The sequence below is a fragment of the Humulus lupulus genome, chromosome 7 (genome assembly GCF_963169125.1).
Source record: "Humulus lupulus chromosome 7, drHumLupu1.1, whole genome shotgun sequence".
In the NCBI taxonomy this organism is placed as follows: Eukaryota; Viridiplantae; Streptophyta; class Magnoliopsida; order Rosales; family Cannabaceae; genus Humulus; species Humulus lupulus.
Window position 1 is genome coordinate 128,816,463 of NC_084799.1, and position 17,762 is coordinate 128,834,224.

At 38.7% G+C, this 17,762-nt stretch overlaps 1 protein-coding gene across 1 annotated transcript; it reads left to right on the forward strand.

The window, feature by feature from the left end:
* Positions 1-5,338: 5,338 nt before the first annotated feature.
* Positions 5,339-9,506, forward strand: LOC133788622 (putative metallophosphoesterase At3g03305). The gene is made up of 4 exons (XM_062226180.1): positions 5,339-5,858; positions 6,500-6,741; positions 7,284-8,822; positions 9,213-9,506. Exons 1-4 carry the CDS (start codon positions 5,549-5,551, stop codon positions 9,327-9,329), a joined length of 2,208 nt encoding a protein of 735 aa, XP_062082164.1. The 5' UTR covers positions 5,339-5,548; the 3' UTR covers positions 9,330-9,506.
* Positions 9,507-17,762: the final 8,256 nt, after the last annotated feature.

Genomic DNA, 17,762 nt, shown 5'->3' on the forward strand with positions numbered 1-17,762 from the left:
TCAACATTAATACCCAAACAATGGGGGAATTTGTATTAAATATATATGATTGACATTAATAACCACAACCTCTATAAATAGGGCTGGGGTATTCCCTTGTAAAGGGTCCAAATTTTAGAGAGAGAGATTCTAGAACTCAGTGCAATATATACGCTGCCTGAGAACTACCATTGGAGCTTGCTCAAACAAGCTTCAAGCTCACTAAATACGATAGACTTGTTGACTAGGATTCTTTTATAGCCCGAACCACGTAAAATTCTTGTGTTCTTCTCCATTATTTTCTTTAAGTTCTCGGATTAGGTTGAAAACTCACTTGACACACACGTTTATTTGATTCTCAAGTGTTTAAATAACAAATATCAATAAAAGTGTCTCTTCTAGAGGTAGGTATAATTAAAAGGATTTCTATAAGGTATCAAATGGTGCTAATACCATTTGAGATGACATTAAATAATTAAATATAATTATTTCAATAAGAAGCCTTACATAATATGCTGAAAACCCCAATATAAAATAACAAAATAAAATTAATGAACAAGATATAGCTAAAATAAAAAAGGCTGAGGTTCGGGTTTTTCTCTCCCATGGCGAAGAGGAAAAAGACGAGTCGTAAGCCAGTCATTCATGATGGAGATCCAGTCGAGATTTTACTTCCGGTGGCCAACGAGGCGGAGGTCTGTGAGCCAGAGGTTTGTGCGGCTTCTGCGTTTGAGCAGGATGGATTGAAGGTTTCTGAAACGCCTGGGTTTGGGTCTTCGCAGGACGACGATTTGCGTCATCGGGGTCAGAGAGATCAAGAAATCGGAGTGGAGGATGTCGATTCTGAACCAGATGTTAGATCTACGTCTTATGTGAATGGGACAGATGATAATGATAAAGGTGAAGGCGATGATTTTCAATCTGAATCTCAACATCATTGGCAACAATTCAGGTCTAGTAAACTCTCATTCTCTGAGCCGAAATTGGAATTCATTGAACCCATTTTCAAGAATGGTCAGAAGTTGGCACAAGTAGACATAGAAGAGGTTAAGATTCAGTCTGCTAACTGGTCTGCTGCAGTCATTTGCATGGTGATGGGAGCGAATCCTCCAATGGCAGTGTTTGAGGGCTTCATAAAGAGAGTTTGGGGCCATCTAGGGATTGCCCAAATTTCTAGAATGACTATGGGGTTAACTTTGGCGAAGTTTAATGATGAAGCGACTAGAGACCATGTCTTAGAGAATGGAATCTTGCAATTCGATAGGAAACCTGTCATTGTTAGACCTTGGACAACGGATTTGAGTGCCATTAGACTGATTCGGTCGGTGCCCCTTTGGGTCCGTCTTCAAGACCTAGGATTACAGTATTGGGGAAGTAAGTGTCTAAGTGCGTTGGTGAGCACGATTGGCAAACCATTGCTAGTTGATAAATTCACTAGGGAACGATCTCGGGTTCAGTTTGCGAGGGTCCTAGTGGAGATGGAAATAACAGATGACCCGCCCCGAAGTTTACAGTTCGTCAATGAATATGGTCAGATTGTTGAGCAGGGGATAGAGTATGAATGGTTGCCTACCAAATGCAAGACTTGTTCTGGGTTTGGACATTCCATGGCAGATTGCCGCAAGAGTGTTAAGCTTGTTTGGGTGGAAAAAGGAGTGAGGTCTAAGGAAAATTCTACTAAAGGACAGGGAACTACTTCAGAGATTAAGATTGCAGAGGAACCAGCTCAGGAAGTGGGTAATAGGGAAGGAGGGGATGTCTCAGTCATTGGTACTACTGAAGTTTCTAGTCAAGAGGAGGCTAATGTGGATCAAGCTAAGGAAAGGGTTTTGGATGATATTTGGCGGACCCCGAAGCATACTGCTTCCCTAAGCAAGCATGGATTGGGCGCTACTGAGTTTACTAAACTGGCTACGGAACAACATCACAGGAACAATAAATATGATGTGCTTCAAGAGTAGGTGCAAGGTAGGAGGGTTGAATCTTCTGGAGGTTTTTTAGCTAATGGATAAGTGTTCTTGTCTGAGCTGGAATATTAGGGGTCTGAATAATGTCAATAAACAGAAGTTAGTTCAAGAAACAGTTAGAAGTAGTAAGATTGGAATTGGAGGTTTATTGGAAACAAAATTACGAGGGAATAAAGTTGGGGAGTTTATGGATGCTAGATTTCCTAATTGGGAGTTCTACTCCAGTCCGAGTATAGAAGGGCGTTTATTAATTCTGTGGAGAAAGGGGATAGCTAGATTGACTGTGTTGGAAGACTCTCCTCAGCATGTTCATTGTCAAGTTCAGTTGGTTGGCGATAGGAGATGTTTCTGGGTTACTTTTGTTTACGGTTTCAACACTGTAGAGAAGAGAAGAAGCCTTTGGATGGATTTAACTCGTATTTCGCTTTCAGCTAAGGCTTGGATTGTGTTGGGAGACTTTTATGCTCCCTTTTCAGGTGGTGATAGATCGGGGGGTAATGCAATTACTGGTCATGAGCTAGCTGATGCTATTGAATGGAAAATGAAAGCTAATGTTCAAAGTCTCAAAGCTAAAGGGTCGTTTTTCACCTGGACTAATAATCAAGATGGAACAGCCCGGATTTTTTCGAAAATAGATCATGTTTTCATTACTGAGGAGTGGTTAGACTTTTTCCCTCAGACTTTGGCTAAGTTTAGTTGGGAGGTTGTTTCGGACCACTGCTCTTGTATTGTGTCGAATATTCCAGTGGTGACGATGGGAATTAAACTGTTTAAGTACTATAATTTTTGGGCTAACCACACTGATTTCAAGCAGGCAGTTTTAAGTAACTGGGAGGTTCCTGTTCAAGCTACTGGTCTTAGAGCTTTTTTTGTTCGACTTGTTAGATTGAAGCACAGGCTTAAGAGGTTTAACAGGGAGTGTATTGGTGATGTGGGGTATTGCTACCAGCTAGCTTCGAAGGAATTCCAAGATGCCCAATTTCAGGCCCAAGCGAATCCGCTTGATATCAGTTTACAGGAGGTGGTTAAGAGGAAGGCTTCTGAGTTCCATGTCCACGAAAAAATGTATTATAGCTTTCTGGCTCAACGGAGTAAGATTAGCTGGATAAGGCAGGGAGATATGAACTCTGCGTTTTTCCATGCTATCCTTAAGAAGCGTAAGACTGAAAATACTTTCGTTTCTTACATTAATGATAATGGTGTTCTCATTGATGATTTTCAGTTGGTAATCGACCATTTTGTAGAGCATTTCAGGAATCATTTAGGGTCCTCCAGATCGGCCTCTGGTGTAGTGGATCAGTGCTGTGTTGATTTGGGTCCTAAGTTGTCTATTGATCAACAACTGTCTCTCTTGTCTCCTTTCTCTAACAAGGAAATAAAAAAGGCTTTTTTCAGTATTCCTAGCACCAAAACTCCTGGACCTGATGGTTTTGGATCAAGGTTTTTCAAGCTGTTTTGGAAGGAAATTGGTCATGACTTATGCTCAGCTGTCAATCATGGTTTTACTTCAGGAAAATTACCTAAGGAACTTCATGAAACGTCTATCTCTCTGATTCCTAAGGTGTCTAACCCGGCTAAGGCATCTGATTTTAGGCCCATTGCTTGTTGTTCGACTATATATAAGGTCATGGCTAAATTGCTTTGTTCTCGGTTGGCCTTGGTGCTTCCTTCTCTTATTCAGTATAACCAAGGAGCGTTTGTTCGTGGTAGGACCATTGCTCATAATATCATGATTCTTCAAGATCTTATTAAGAATTATGGTAGAGCGAATACTTCTCCCCGTTGTGTTATAAAGATAGACATAAGCAAGGCGTACGACACCGTTGATTGGTTATTTTTGGAGAACCTTTTGAAGGCGGTTTGTTTTCCTATGAAGTTTATAGGTTGGGTGATGCAATGTGTCCGAAATACTAACTATTTCTTGCTGTTAAATGGCCGGGTTCAGGGCAGTTTCAAAGGAAAAAGAGGATTATGGCAAGGGGATCCTATGTCTCCGCTCTTATTTGTGATCATAATGGAATACTTGACTAGAAGCATTTAGTGGGCTTCCAGATCCCCTCTTTTCCGATATCATCCATTGTGTAAGAGCATTAATTTGATTAATTTGTGTTTTGCCGATGACATTATTCTGTTTTGTAAAGGCAATATTGGGGCTGTTAATGTTCTTAAGTGTGCTCTTGGGGTTTTTGGTGAGGCTTCTGGGCTTCAATTAAACTTAATGAAGTCTTTGATTTACTTTGGAGGAGTTCCTCTAGAGGATAAACAAGGGATTTGTCAGCTGTTGAATCTCACTGAAGGATCCTTTCCTCTGCATTACCTAGGGGTCCCTCTTAGACCTACGAAGTGGAAGCACTCGGATTGTGAGATCATTATTCAAAAAATTAGAACTAAACTTTTCTCCTGGTCTAGCAAGCACCTTTCTTATGCAGGTAGGCTGCTTCTCATCCAATCTGTTCTATTCGGTTTATGCAATTTCTGGATGAATGTATTCATTCTTCCTCAGAGCATTATTAAGGAGGTCGATAAACTGTGTAGACAGTTCCTTTGGGGGGCTTCGGGGACTCGAAGTAAGCTTCATTTTGCTTCATGGCAGCAGGTGTTTCGTCCTAAGGCTTTTGGAGGCCTCGGTCTTAGAGAAGGGTCCAGTTGGAATACAGCTTTGTTGGCTAAGTATATCTGGGCAGTCACGAATAAACAGGATACTTTATGGGTTAAATGGGTGCAACACGTCTATTTGAAGGGGGCTGATTTTTGGAGCTATGGGGTTGAAGTTGGACACTAGTTGGTACTGGCGGAAACTGTGCCATCTCAGAAATAAATTTAGTAAAAATGAGGTGTTGGCTGCTGGTTGTTCTGGGAAGTTTAAACCAGCCTTACTCTATATGAGTGGTTTAAACCAGGAAATAGCAGAGTATAAAAGAACTATTTGGCATCGGTCTATTCTTCCTAAGCATCGATTTTTGCTTTGGATGGTGCTCAATTCTTACCTTTTGACCAGAGATAATCTTGCCAAAGTTCATATGCACTTATCTAGCTTATTGTGTCCGGTTTGTGCTGATCATTTAGAGAGCCACCAGCATCTATTTTTTGACTGTTGCTTCTCCTTAAAGGTGCTGGAGGTCATATTCACCTGGATTGGTTTCCCTGCTTGGTTCCATTTGTACTCGGCTTGGACAGTCAATTTACATGTTGGGTTTAGTAATAGTCTTAGTCTCTCTTTAAACTTGATTCTAGCCGCTGTGGTTTATAGTATTTGGAGAAATAGGAATAGATGCTTACATGAAGGTTATTCTTTGACTGCTTATTGTATAGCTAAAGAAATTATTACTCTAGTGAAGTATAGATTGTATTTGGTTCATACCAGGACAGATTCCCCTCAGTTTAAGCTCTTCTTACAGAAAGCTTCAATTGTATGTAATGTGAGGGAAGATCTAGTCTGTTAGTTGGTTCCGGTTTTAAGGCTTTGGCCTGGGTTGTATTTGTCTGTTTTGGTTCAATGAAGTTTTTTCCTTCTTGATCAAAAAAAAAAAATATATCAAAATAAAAGCGCCAATGTTCGATTTGTGAATAGTGGAGTTCGTTGGAAAGAGCAGCTGCAGAAAATGGAGAAAATGGCAGCTCTCACTCTGTTCATTCTAATCTTGTTGTCTTCTTCTTCTCTTCTTTCCATGGAAACAATTGACCATGTACAAGGAGAACAGTATTCTTCCTCAAATCCCAATTGGCAAAGCGAAAATCGACAGGTCATAGATGTGAAAGGAGGCCCAGATTCTGTGGTTTGGGTGGTTCAGCTCTCTGATCTCCATTTCAGTGTTCACCACCCCGATAGAGGTCTCGACTTCCAGAAATTTGTGGGTCCTGCTCTTTCCATGATAAACCCTTCTCTGGTTCTCATCACTGGTGATCTCACAGGTTTCTCTCTCAATCTATCTTCCTTTATTTTTATTGAACTTTTATGTTTTGGCTGATATAGCTTCGTGGGTTGTTGAATTATTTGGTAGTCTGATATGGGTTTCTTCTATATTTGTAATATTTGCTTCATGACTGAGATTAGTATCGTGGACTTTTATAAATATGTAACGCTTAAGGAATTAGATTCTTCTTATGCATGACTGTAGCTGGTGAAATTTTCACTTTTTAAAAAGCATAACACAAATTTCTTGTCTTGTTTGGGCAGAGACTAACCTTTCTAAAGAAGTTACCCATTCTTTTTTGAATTAATGGCATTGTTGTGTGTGTTTCTTTTCGGAGAAATTTGTGCTTTTTATATGCTGTCAACTGATATAAGTTTTGATGATATGCATAGTCAGATTTGAGAGTTGAGAGTCGTGTTGTACTTATAAGAGTTTAAGTTATTTTGCTATGTTCTCACTGGTTGATAGAGTACTGTTGCATGCTCCCCCTTATCCGTATAGAAATCATAAGCAGTTTGCTTTATATCAATATACTCAGTATAAATTAGATTATGATTCCCACTAGCCTGCGTTAAGCCATCTACAGACATGATTTGTCAAATCGAACACTGTCTAACTTCTTGTTGTTATCTCCACTAGATGGCAAGAGCAAGGATTTTTTAACAATGAAGCAAAATGAGGTGGAGTGGCTGGAGTACCGGGATGTAATGGAAGATGTTGTAAAAAGGAGTAGACTTGACAAAAACATCTTCTTTGACCTCAGAGGGAATCATGATAACTTTGGTGTACCTATGGCTGGTGGTTCTTTTGATTTCTTTTCAAAATATAGCATTAATGGACAGTTAGGCCGAAAGAATAATGTCAACAGTGTCACCCTTCAGGTGAGTTTTGGCTGCTGACCTGGTTTATCTAAAATTTCTGACTATTTTTAGGTACATTTATTAAACCAGTACCTCTAGTTGCTAAAATTAAATCTTTCACATATTGTTCAACTTATCTTTTGATTTTCCTTCTGGCAATATTTGTCTTTAGTATTTTGCGAAAATGGTTTCAGGGTTTACTAGGCCAGCTTGATACCAATGTTTTATGATGCAAACAGAAAAAATTCTACTGCCTTTACTTAGGTCCCTGGGAGGATAATTCTCTCTCTCTCTCTCTCTCTTTTCCTTTGGAGTGTTTCTTTTCCCCTTCGAAGATCAAATTATAGTTGACTTTTTTTTTCTTTCTTTGTGACTAAATTTTCATTTATTTAAAAAATAAGTTTTAGAATCAAACGGTCTGAAGAATCACTAGCTGGAACCAAAATAATTAGTCTGGATTTATTTGCTACCTGACTGCAAGTGGGTGTAAAGTTTTGGACCAAGTTTAATAGTTGATTTTAATTCATATTTTGGTAACTGTACTTGTTTGCTCCATCCTACAGGCTGCAGGGAAAAAATATCTCTTTGTTGGAGTAGACAGCACACTGTCAGTTGGTTTGCGAGGTCCAACCAATCTTTTTGGGCATCCAACAGATGAACTACTAGCTGAATTAGATTTGGAGCTTTCTCAATGGGATTCTCAATCAACAAGACCTGTAACAAAGATTTCCTTTGGGCATTTTCCTATTTCATTCTCAGCGTTATCTCATTCTGGAAAGAGCCTTAAAGATATATTCCTGAATCATTCTGTATCAGCTTATATATGTGGTCATCTCCATACAGGGTTTGGTAAAAATTTGAAGCGGAATCATCAATTGGATCATCATTATTTATCCTTACCTAATTTTTTTCAGTTTAACCCACACCAAGTATCTTTTGATAGACACGTAAATTGTTCAGTAGGAGCCTCACCAGTCAAAGAATTTTGGGAGTGGGAGATGGGTGACTGGAGGAAGAGTAGGGCCATGAGAATTTTGGCCATTGATAGAGGTCATGTTTCTTATCTTGACATTGACTTTAAATCTGGAAGCAAAAAAACTATTATATTACCAACTTTTCCTCTAGATTCACGTTTCATGTCAACATCTTCATCACATCACAAATATGAATGCCAAGTTATGGTTCCTTCTTCTTATGAGACAGTTAGAGCTTTGGTGTTTTCTGTTTCTCTGATTGTGTCAGTTGTGGCTAGGATCTATGACTCAAGACCTGGAAATCTCAATCTGATCATGGAAACCAAAATGAGCAAGATTGTTGATAACACTTCTAGGGGGGATCTTTATATTGCTCCATGGAATTATAGATCCTTGGAGGACCCATCTCCGGATAGATATTGGTTGCAAATAGAGGCAATTGATGTGGTGGGGAAGTCAACTTTGACTGATCTTAGGCCATTTTCTATAAACAGTCTAAATGCTAAGATCTCATGGACTTGGTTGGAATTTAAAGTCATGGGATGTCAATGGACTGTCCTGTATTTGCCACTACTGTGGTCTGCTCTGTGTTTTATGCTCTCCATTCTTATTATTCCAAAAGCTTTGCTTATTTTCTCAAATAAGCGTTTCACTTATAAGAAATTTGTTTCTGATAAGAGCTTCAAAAATGGTATTGGATGGGTTCTGCAGGAACTTTCTATGGTTCATGCAGTATGGTTTGGCATGTTAGGTTACTTATTTTACCTTGTATTGTTCCCATGGGCAACTGGAAAAGTTTTTACTAATGATGATATTTGGGGATACATGACTTACATGGGCTGGGCAATTAGATCTGTCAATGGGAGGGAGAAACGTGAATATATAGGATTTCCAGATGTAATAGTTGTTGTCATTCCCCATATTTTATTTGTGGTTTTTCCTTCTATACTGGTCACTACATTTTTGGCTGCTGAAAAAGATATGTATTGGGAACATTATTTATCACTCGCAGGAAAGAAAGAAGATGATAATGATGGTAAAGAAAAATCAAAATCTTATGTTGGAATGCGGTGGATCCGGAAAGTTCTTTTGCTAGTTTGCTTGGTGATCTTTTGGAAGCATTTTAAGGTATAGCCACACCAACTAATCCATCTTATTTTTACAATTTTTCCTCAAATATGTGTGGTTTTATAGAATATGTTGTGCAAGGAGTTGAATATGTAGATCATGATCATTGTTTCACCTCCAAGTTTGAATAGATTTGACTTCTAATAATTTCAGTAGGACTTGAATGATTTAACAACAGCTGATGTTAGTGTTATTGTGCTATCGAAACTTGACCAAGTTGTTATAATCATACCATTTCACTTAGCAAAAAAGTGGTTAGAATTTTTACTCACGTCTCGTGTCCCAAATGTTGTAGCAATGTACATTTATTTGATTTCAATATTTGTGTAATCGATTCTTACTTTTGACCAAGGATTTGGATTTTTTATTTTTTTTTACTTTTGGTTACAGAGCTGCTTGGCGCTTGTTAAAGCATGTGAGATGAATCCAATCCTTCACTTTCCAGTATATTGCTTCACAATCCCATTACTGTTGGCTTATGCTGTCTACAAAACTAGAACTGTATAGTAACACCGATTTATAGTTGAATTGGATCACAGCATTAGCATAAATAGCAGGTTTCGGTACTTTCCATACCACTAGAAATGGCAGAAGAATCTGCCCAGACCTTGCTTATATATCAAACTAGTAAGCAATTGTTACAAGCTCTGTTGTGTAGGTAGCAATTTTTGTGTATATGCCTAATTTTTGCTTTTACTTTTAAATAGTTTAAGAATATATTTTTTTAATTAGGGTAGAAGAAGAATTACAAAAGCCGTATGTGTTAAAAGAATTTTTCAAATTACGAAATATGTTTCAAGTGTTGTATTTTTTCAGTTACTGACTGGATTGTTAAAAGAAGTTTTCAAATGACAAAATAGTTTTTAATGTATTTAATTGTACAATTTAATTGTATTATATATTACAAGTATCACCGTAACGCCCTGGATGGCCAAGACCGTTACCCTGTTTGTTTATTAAGTGCCAGACTTGCTAATCAAGTCATTTAGATAAAATCGTGTAATTGAAACTATTGAGGAACTAGGGTTAAAAGAGTTTTGGTCTCAAAAGCCACATTTACATTAATAAACATTGTTCACTAACACGGGATCCCAAAAATATTAGTTTAAATGCCGTTTACAAAAGTTACAAGGTACAAATACATAAACCAGCCATACTAAGGCAAAACGAGCAGTTAGGTAATCCCTGTCCTGACTCACTCCTCGACCATGGCGATCGAACAGCTGGCTATGTACATTTCACCTCGGAGCTCTCCACCTCAGGCTTGGTCCAGCTTGCCCTTGCCTTTACCTGCGCCATGTAGCACCCGTGAGCCAAGGCCCAGCAAGAAAACACAACAACAACAAAGCATAAGCAATTAGCAACAAGTCAATATCTCACATCACATTACATAATCTCAACCATGTCATCAATCGGTATAATCAGGAATTTCAAATAATAAGCATATCAATTCACGTCATTTACAGTTTACAAATGATAACTAGGGCTGGCGCCCTCAAGCTGCCCCCTCTGTTATCCCATTGTCTTTGGCTACCAGTGGCCAATCTGCGCTCTGTGCGCTAATATCATGTACAACACTCTTAGGCCGCTTTTACATGTCCCATGGCGTAATACCATCATTGACACGATACAATTCTCGGGAGCACTTAGTCCCATCACAAACATACAACTGGGTGCAGTTTTCTTACCTTTAGCTTTCAGATGAATTAGCTAAGGGCGACACTCCTTGAGCGCGATCCGATCCTCGAGTCCTAGCAAGACACCTAGTCACAACCATAAGGAAAGACACCATTACAACCTTAAATGAGTTTCTAAGCCAAGTTCTAGTACTCGGAACATTGAACTTCACCAAATATAGTAAAAGACTCAACCCCGAGCACCTTAGGTTAAATTTCCAAGCCTAAAATCTTAAAATCCCTTAAGCGCCGCGGCATAGGCCACCCATGCCGCGGCATGGCCCCTAAACAGAGCCATCCAAGGCACAAAAACAGGTAAGGGCCACGGCATTGCTTGGACCATGCCGCGGCCCGCCCTTCTTCCTCAGCATGCAACACCTTTGAAGGGCTGCGGCTCACCAAGAACTATGCCGCGGCCCGACCCTTCGAACCCAGAAAAAACCACCATTTTCAATCTCCAAACCTCACCAAAAGCTATCCCAAAACCCCCAAACCAAAACCAATTAATTCACAACTTCTTTAACATGATCTAAGCAACATAATTCCCAAGACAACACAGCCCAACACACTTCAATCTCTTCCTTTCAATTTCTGAAATCCAAATGCTACAAACACCCAAACCAATCACTGAAACACAATCTAGAACCTCTAAACTTGGAGTTAGAACTCACCTTTGCTGTAAAATCACTTCACCAAGCTGTGCCTAAGCTAGGTCCCCAAATTCCCTTCTTAATTCTGCCTTAGAACATCACAACTTAACATGTTTCAGCACTTAACTAAAACCCAGCTAAAACTCATAATTCAACCACAGAAAACAGAGTTAAATGCTTACCTTAATCCTGTTCCAGTGCTTGATAAATCCCTGGGCTAGACCTTCAATTCCTCACCTCAAATCACAGAATCCAGCTTGTTTCCCCTTTGATTTTCTGTGTTTTTTCCTTCCTTTGGTTTTTTCTCCTTAAACGTGAGAGAGAGAGAGAGATAGAGCTAAGTTAAGGTCGGTTTGTGTTTTTCTTCTAAAGGCTTCCTTAAGTCTAACTTATCCATTAAGTTAATCCCAAGGCTCGGGGTGCCGGAAACGTCCCCGAGGCCAAAACGGTAAAATCCCCCAATAATCCCGCCTAGACATCCTAACATCAAATATATCTCCAATTATTTATTTTCATCACCCGACAGTCTAAACCACTACCTGATACCTAAAGTACCCCTGACTTGTCCAAAGTCGATTATAATGCCCCGTTGTGACTTTTCCTGCTACCTAGCCCTAGTATCGCCTCGAGTCGCCGGCTGCAGATTTATCCACATCATAATGTGTTCTCGCATATAACACATATCATATTACCACGTAATATAATCAATTATCATACAAGCATCATTAAACATATAATTGCTCATTAAATCACAATTATTCCAGTAATGCCCTCCTGGCACACTAATCAAGGCCCTTAAGCCTTATTAGTGAATTTGGGTCGTTACAACTATCCCCTCCTAATGAGAATTTCGTCCTCGAAATTTACCTGAACAACTCCGGATACTGATCCCGCATAGCTGTCTCAAGCTCCCAGGTCGCCTCCTCGACCTTACTGTTTCTCCACAGCACTTTAACTAAAGGAATCGTCTTATTCCGCAACACCTTATCTTTTCGATCCAAGATCTGAACTGGTTGCTCCTCATAAGCCAAATCTGCCTGTAACTCCAGATCCTCATGCCTCAGCACATGAGTCACATATGAGACATACTTCTGAAGCATGGAGACATGGAACACGTCATGAACTCCAGACAACGATGGCGGCAAAGCTAACCTGTGAGAATATTGGAAGTAGCAGGAATTATAGGATGCAAATTGTGGATAACGGGATTTAAGGCAAAGGACAAAATTTCCCTTGTGAGCATTTCAGGAATAAGCTAAGGGCAAGGGGGCAATTCAGTCATTTCCACTTCAGTTTAGGACCTAGATGGCTAGGAAATTATCAGAAGGTTTGGGAAACTAAAGGAAAAAAAAAAAAGAACTCAGCAGCTCCCTTTCTCTCTCTCGTTTTCTCTATGTGCTATGGAGGTTTGAGGATTTTTCTTGGGACGTTGAAGAGTAAAGTCTAGGAATCAAGGTGTTAGGCTTTGGGAAAGCAGAGGTTTAGCTTAAGTGGTTCAACTCAGCTGAGGTAAGAGCTATAAACTGAAAGTTGTTATGGTTAATTATGCTGAATAATTTAGAATTATGGTGTTGATGCATGTTAGATAGTTGGAAGGTTGAGTTTGTAGATTTTGATAAGTTTTTTTTTATGATATATGGCTGGGTTTTGTTTTTGGAAAGGGCTATGATAATTATGGGAACTGAATTGGAAGGTTAGGGTGGAATTGGATGGGTTTTGGTTGGGTTCGGTTGAAGAAAAACCCAGAAATTTCTGGGTTCGTGGTGGTGAGCCACGGCTTTTTTATGGTGAGTCGCGGCCTGCGAAGGGATTTTTGAGCCAGCAGGGCTCGAAGGCAGGGGCGGGCCGCGGTGCGCGTTGGTTTCCAGTGAGGCCGAGCCTCTGGAATTAGAGGTGGGCCACGGCTCGGGTGTGAGGGGCCACGGCCCTTAAGGGGAATTTTGGCTTAAATGGGATTTTTAGATTGGGAACCTAACCATTTGGGCTCGGGATTGATTCTACTTCCTTGTTAAGTGGAATTTGATGTCCCGGAGGCTAAGAGTTGGTCTGGAAGTTGTTATTTTCTTGGTATTGATGGGAACTTCCTTATCGCGGTTCTGATTAGGTTTTTGGGTTGAATCAGGGATCGTACTTGGAGGGTCGTCGCTAGTAACCCGCATTCGGACCAAAGGTAAGAAAACTGAACCTGTTATGTGAATGCATGATTAGAGCTTAGTTAAGGTGATGAACATGATTATAATTATGTTGCGAATGTCTGATTAGGTACGCTGTAACGTGCATAATTATGATTATGCTTATGACTATTGAGTGAATGTATTATAATGCATTGTGTGACTATTTGATAAGTATGCTATATGAAACATGTGACTGTCTGTTATGACTGTGAAGCTTAGTTTATAAACTATGGTATTATTAGGATGTTAAGTGAGGATCAACTTATTAGTTGAGAATATGATGGGCTCTAGGAGATCCTTATTAGTTGAGAATTCCAAGGCTTCAACTTATAAGTTGGAGGCACGTGGTGGCTTGACTTATAAGTCAAGGGCTTAAGGAACTTAGTTTATAAGCTAAGATTGGCATAATGCACGTGGAGTGCAAGCCACCATGGCTGGGCCACCCTGGGAGTGCGACATGCACTTGACTGGCTCGGATGCCAACAACTTGAAAAGAAGTGCAACATGCACTTGTGAGACTCTATGGTCTCCAATTGGGTTTGACAAATGTACTAGCTTCAGTTATTACTGTTTAATGGTTGTGTTATTTAGTGAACTGTTGATTATGTTTTCTTGTTGAGTCTTTTGGCTCCCAGGTGCTTTGTGGTGCAGGTAAAGGTAGAGAGAAGCTCAATCAACCATGAGTCGGAGGGCATTAGCAGTGGTATGTACATATGCAATCCGCTCGACCACCACGGCTGAGATCCTCAGAGGGACTAGGGTTAAACCCAGCTTTTGCCGCTTAGGTCAGCTTGTTGTGTAATCTGAGTTTTGTAATAAGCTTTTAAACTAACGTGTTTGGAATCCCATGTAAAGAACATGTTTTTAACTTAATGAAAATATTTATGAGTTGATAAAAAATTTTAATATCTAAACCCTTACTGGCTTTATCACATGTTTAGTCCAAATGACTTGTTTAGCAAGTCCAGCACTGGTTTTAAACACACTTGGTAATGGTCCCTAATTAGCAGGGCGTTACACCATTGATGGCAGATGACTCATTTTAATGGGTTGAGTCCAGCCCTATATCCCATAGTCCTAGCCCCTTGGTTGAATATAGAATGATTTATTCATTGCTACTCCAGGCAATTGGTGTTGAAAATAGGAGTGGTTGTAAGGGAAGTCCAACATCACAATTCATTTTAATAGTCCCATTTGTAAGATCAAACAATTTAATGAAACTATCTTTGTTGTTTCCATATAGCAATAGATGATGACTTGGCACATGGCAGTGGTATGTTTCCTTCTCTTGTTGTTTCTTGTTCTGTAGTGATTTTGTGTACATATGATGAAAGGCATTGAAACAGATGGTATTCCCAGGTGGCAAATCCTCAAAATTTATGGAATTCGTTGGTGTACATTGTGACAAGTTTATATCGATCTGAGTATCCATTCGTTGTGATCGTAACTCGATTCCAAATGCCAGACGAAGGAATTTTACCGGTGCAGTACTGTCTTGAAATAAGCTATATTTTGCAACATTGAAAGGGCGAACAATTTATGAGTTATTTATCATATAGTAAAACGATAATAAACTAACTTGGTAACAAGCATTGCATAAATGAGTAGGTAGATTTGTATTAAAAATTAAGAAGTTCAATTAATCATTTGGATTAATTTACGAATTTAAGGACTTACCGAACCTGTGACAATATTGTATAAACCACATTGTCCTTCGTCAAAGACAAAAATGGAAAAGTTTCCATTTTCATTTGTAAATTTTGAATATCTCCCTGATGGAAATGGGAGCGGTATTGGTTCTATATGACGCTTTGCAAGTGAAACATGTCGTAACAGGTGTGTTGGAATCTTGTTTTTCCAGGGATCATAAGCATAATTCACAGTTTTGATATTGGCAACTATTTCAATTTTTTTTTTTTTGTTTCCAACTCTATGTCTTATGGCTCCACCATTAGAGAGGATAGACTAAGATTATAAGCACCCTTGAAAGTTTCATTTAATTGAGTAAATAATGCACCCAAACTACAAGCATATAATAATTTTAATGTTACTATTTTGATTTTTATATTATACTAATTAAGTAGTGAGTGAGCAAGCTTAATGAGCAAACTATAGAATTTTCCTACACAAACCTTAAAATTTTAAATATTTTATGTAATGATTTTTTTCTTAGCCCACTTGAGGAAGTGAAGTAGTCCAGTTTCATTTATGAATAAGTTTGGGATAAATGTGGGCTACCAAAGTCAGGCCCACTTGCAAAGTGAAGAACCATTGGAGTGAAAAAATGAATTCCATTTTAAGACATCAAGTTGTGGAGTATAGAAAATAGGCACCATCACTTGTTGACATTCATAATTAAACTGAAATGGGAGTTTAATTTTATGATTAACTATAGTGAAATGTCTTAAGTACATTGCGAAGTTATCGAACTCCATCCCATAGTACACAAAAATTTATTAAAGTCTTTTCATATTTGATATAGAAGACAACAATGGGCGAGGAAAATAAAAGTATATTTATTGCTTGACTATTTGTTATAGGTTGGTGATGCATGTAGGGTTATTTTTTTGGTAAGCTGCCTCCTCCATAATAAATTCCTAAACACTTAATGTAGAGGGTAAAATATACAATGATCGGAAAGGATGGATCGTGGGCACTGACAACCTGTAGAACAAAGGAAGAAAGACTGTGAAAGCCTTGGGACATCGGGGTGGTGCCAGCCGAAGGGACTCCGACAGTCAATTCAGTAAACAATTCGAGTATAGAAGAAAGAAATGTAAAGAAAGTAAACAACAAGTAAATAACTCCACTGTAGAGTGGCTGTGAGGGGATGATCTAAGTGATCGATCCAATAGTATTAGAGAGAGATTGAGAGCATTTGAGTGAATGCTTGATAGGAGTTCCGCTAGTCAATTTGTGATCCTCTTCTCAGGTCTAGAAACTTGCTTTTATGTAGTTTTGAATGGTGTGTTGCTTAACCATTGAGAAGTGACCGTGAGAAGTGATCTTTCTCCTGAAAATGAGGAAGACCCATTCTCTTGAGTTGTAGAATGACTTAACTCCCATTCCCAGGTTTTTGACTTGTTCTATTGCTATAAAGCTTTTTGAGCTTAGGAAGTAGTCAAAGCTCAACATTATTCTTGACATGTGGGCTCAAGTTTGTTTGGTGCTGAGATTGGACCTAGTTGTTCAGAGTAGCTTCTTACTGACTAGAATTGATGGACTCTTTAATGTTTAATGGGTTGTGGGCCGATGGCATGATTGATTCAGGCCTAATGGTATTTTTGGCCACTACACTTAACAGGTTAACTTATGGCTATAAAGTGGGTAATTACCAGGCATATCGATCCAGCCGAGCTGATTTTTGGCCAAACATAAGCAACAATGATGGACCAGCAGTCATAGATTCTCTTGATAAGATTTATATTTCAAACCAACTTAGGAAACTTTTATTTTGTGATAAGATTGATCATGGCTATGTTAACACCAAATAAGGTTAAATTCTTGTGTTGTTTGATGGAAGAGAATGAGTACTACAACAATAAGTTGATCCTCTCATATGGTAATTTTGAGGATGCATGAACTTACAGTTTTCATTTTCGGGATCGTATCATACGTTAAGGATGCATCATCTCAACCATGTATAATGAATACATCAGTAAAAAAGATGGGATGAGTGAATTTTCAAGTCAATTACAATTTATTAGGTAGTTGAGGCCTTTATAGCCAATTTTTTTTTTAAAAAAATGGACAGATACATATATTAAGAAGATACGTAATAGGTTAAGAGCTGATAAGTAATTTGAACGTTGTGGTGCGTAACTCATAACTCTTACCACGTAATAAACACTGCTACTTTATGATTGTTCACTATCACTTTTCTATTTGATTTACCTGCAAAGGTTTTATTTCTGTGATTTCGGATGATTGAATCACCAACTATATTAGGTACGGGATAATAGTTTATAGATTGTGGTTTGATTATAAGTCATTACTTGTCTTTGTTCTCATGTAATTGATATCTGAAAGTGATTTAATTAATTTATAAAACAATTTCAAAATAGGCCATTGAAGAACAACTACCAACCTAACTGTTTGGTTCCTTATCCAAAAAAAAAAAACTATAATAAAGGACTACAATAAACACAACACAACAATGAACAAAATAAAATTGTCTTCCAATCGTTCATGCCTTACTAGTTAGGACTGGAGGGAGGGGGTGGAGTAGAAGACTTACCCTCAACTAGGTTAGGATTTCCCTTTTGCTCCATGTGAGAACATTGGCAACACCCTCAATTCTTAATTTTGTCAACGTCACTTCGCAGATTGAACATCATGCTGAATGTCAGATTTTGGAAGGTCTTCCTGCTCATGTACATCTCTTGGTCAGACACCTTAGAGTTTGAAGATGACAACGAGATTGTTTTCCCATGTTCTTTG

Bases quoted from the DNA above. Each gene is read 5' to 3' on its own strand.
- LOC133788622 (XM_062226180.1), top strand. From the start codon at position 5,549: ATGGAGAAAATGGCAGCTCTCACTCTGTTCATTCTAATCTTGTTGTCT. The intron at 5,859-6,499 runs GTTTCTCTCTCA...TATCTCCACTAG, and splicing joins CATCACTGGTGATCTCACAG to ATGGCAAGAGCAAGGATTTT. The intron at 6,742-7,283 runs GTGAGTTTTGGC...TCCATCCTACAG, and splicing joins TCAACAGTGTCACCCTTCAG to GCTGCAGGGAAAAAATATCT.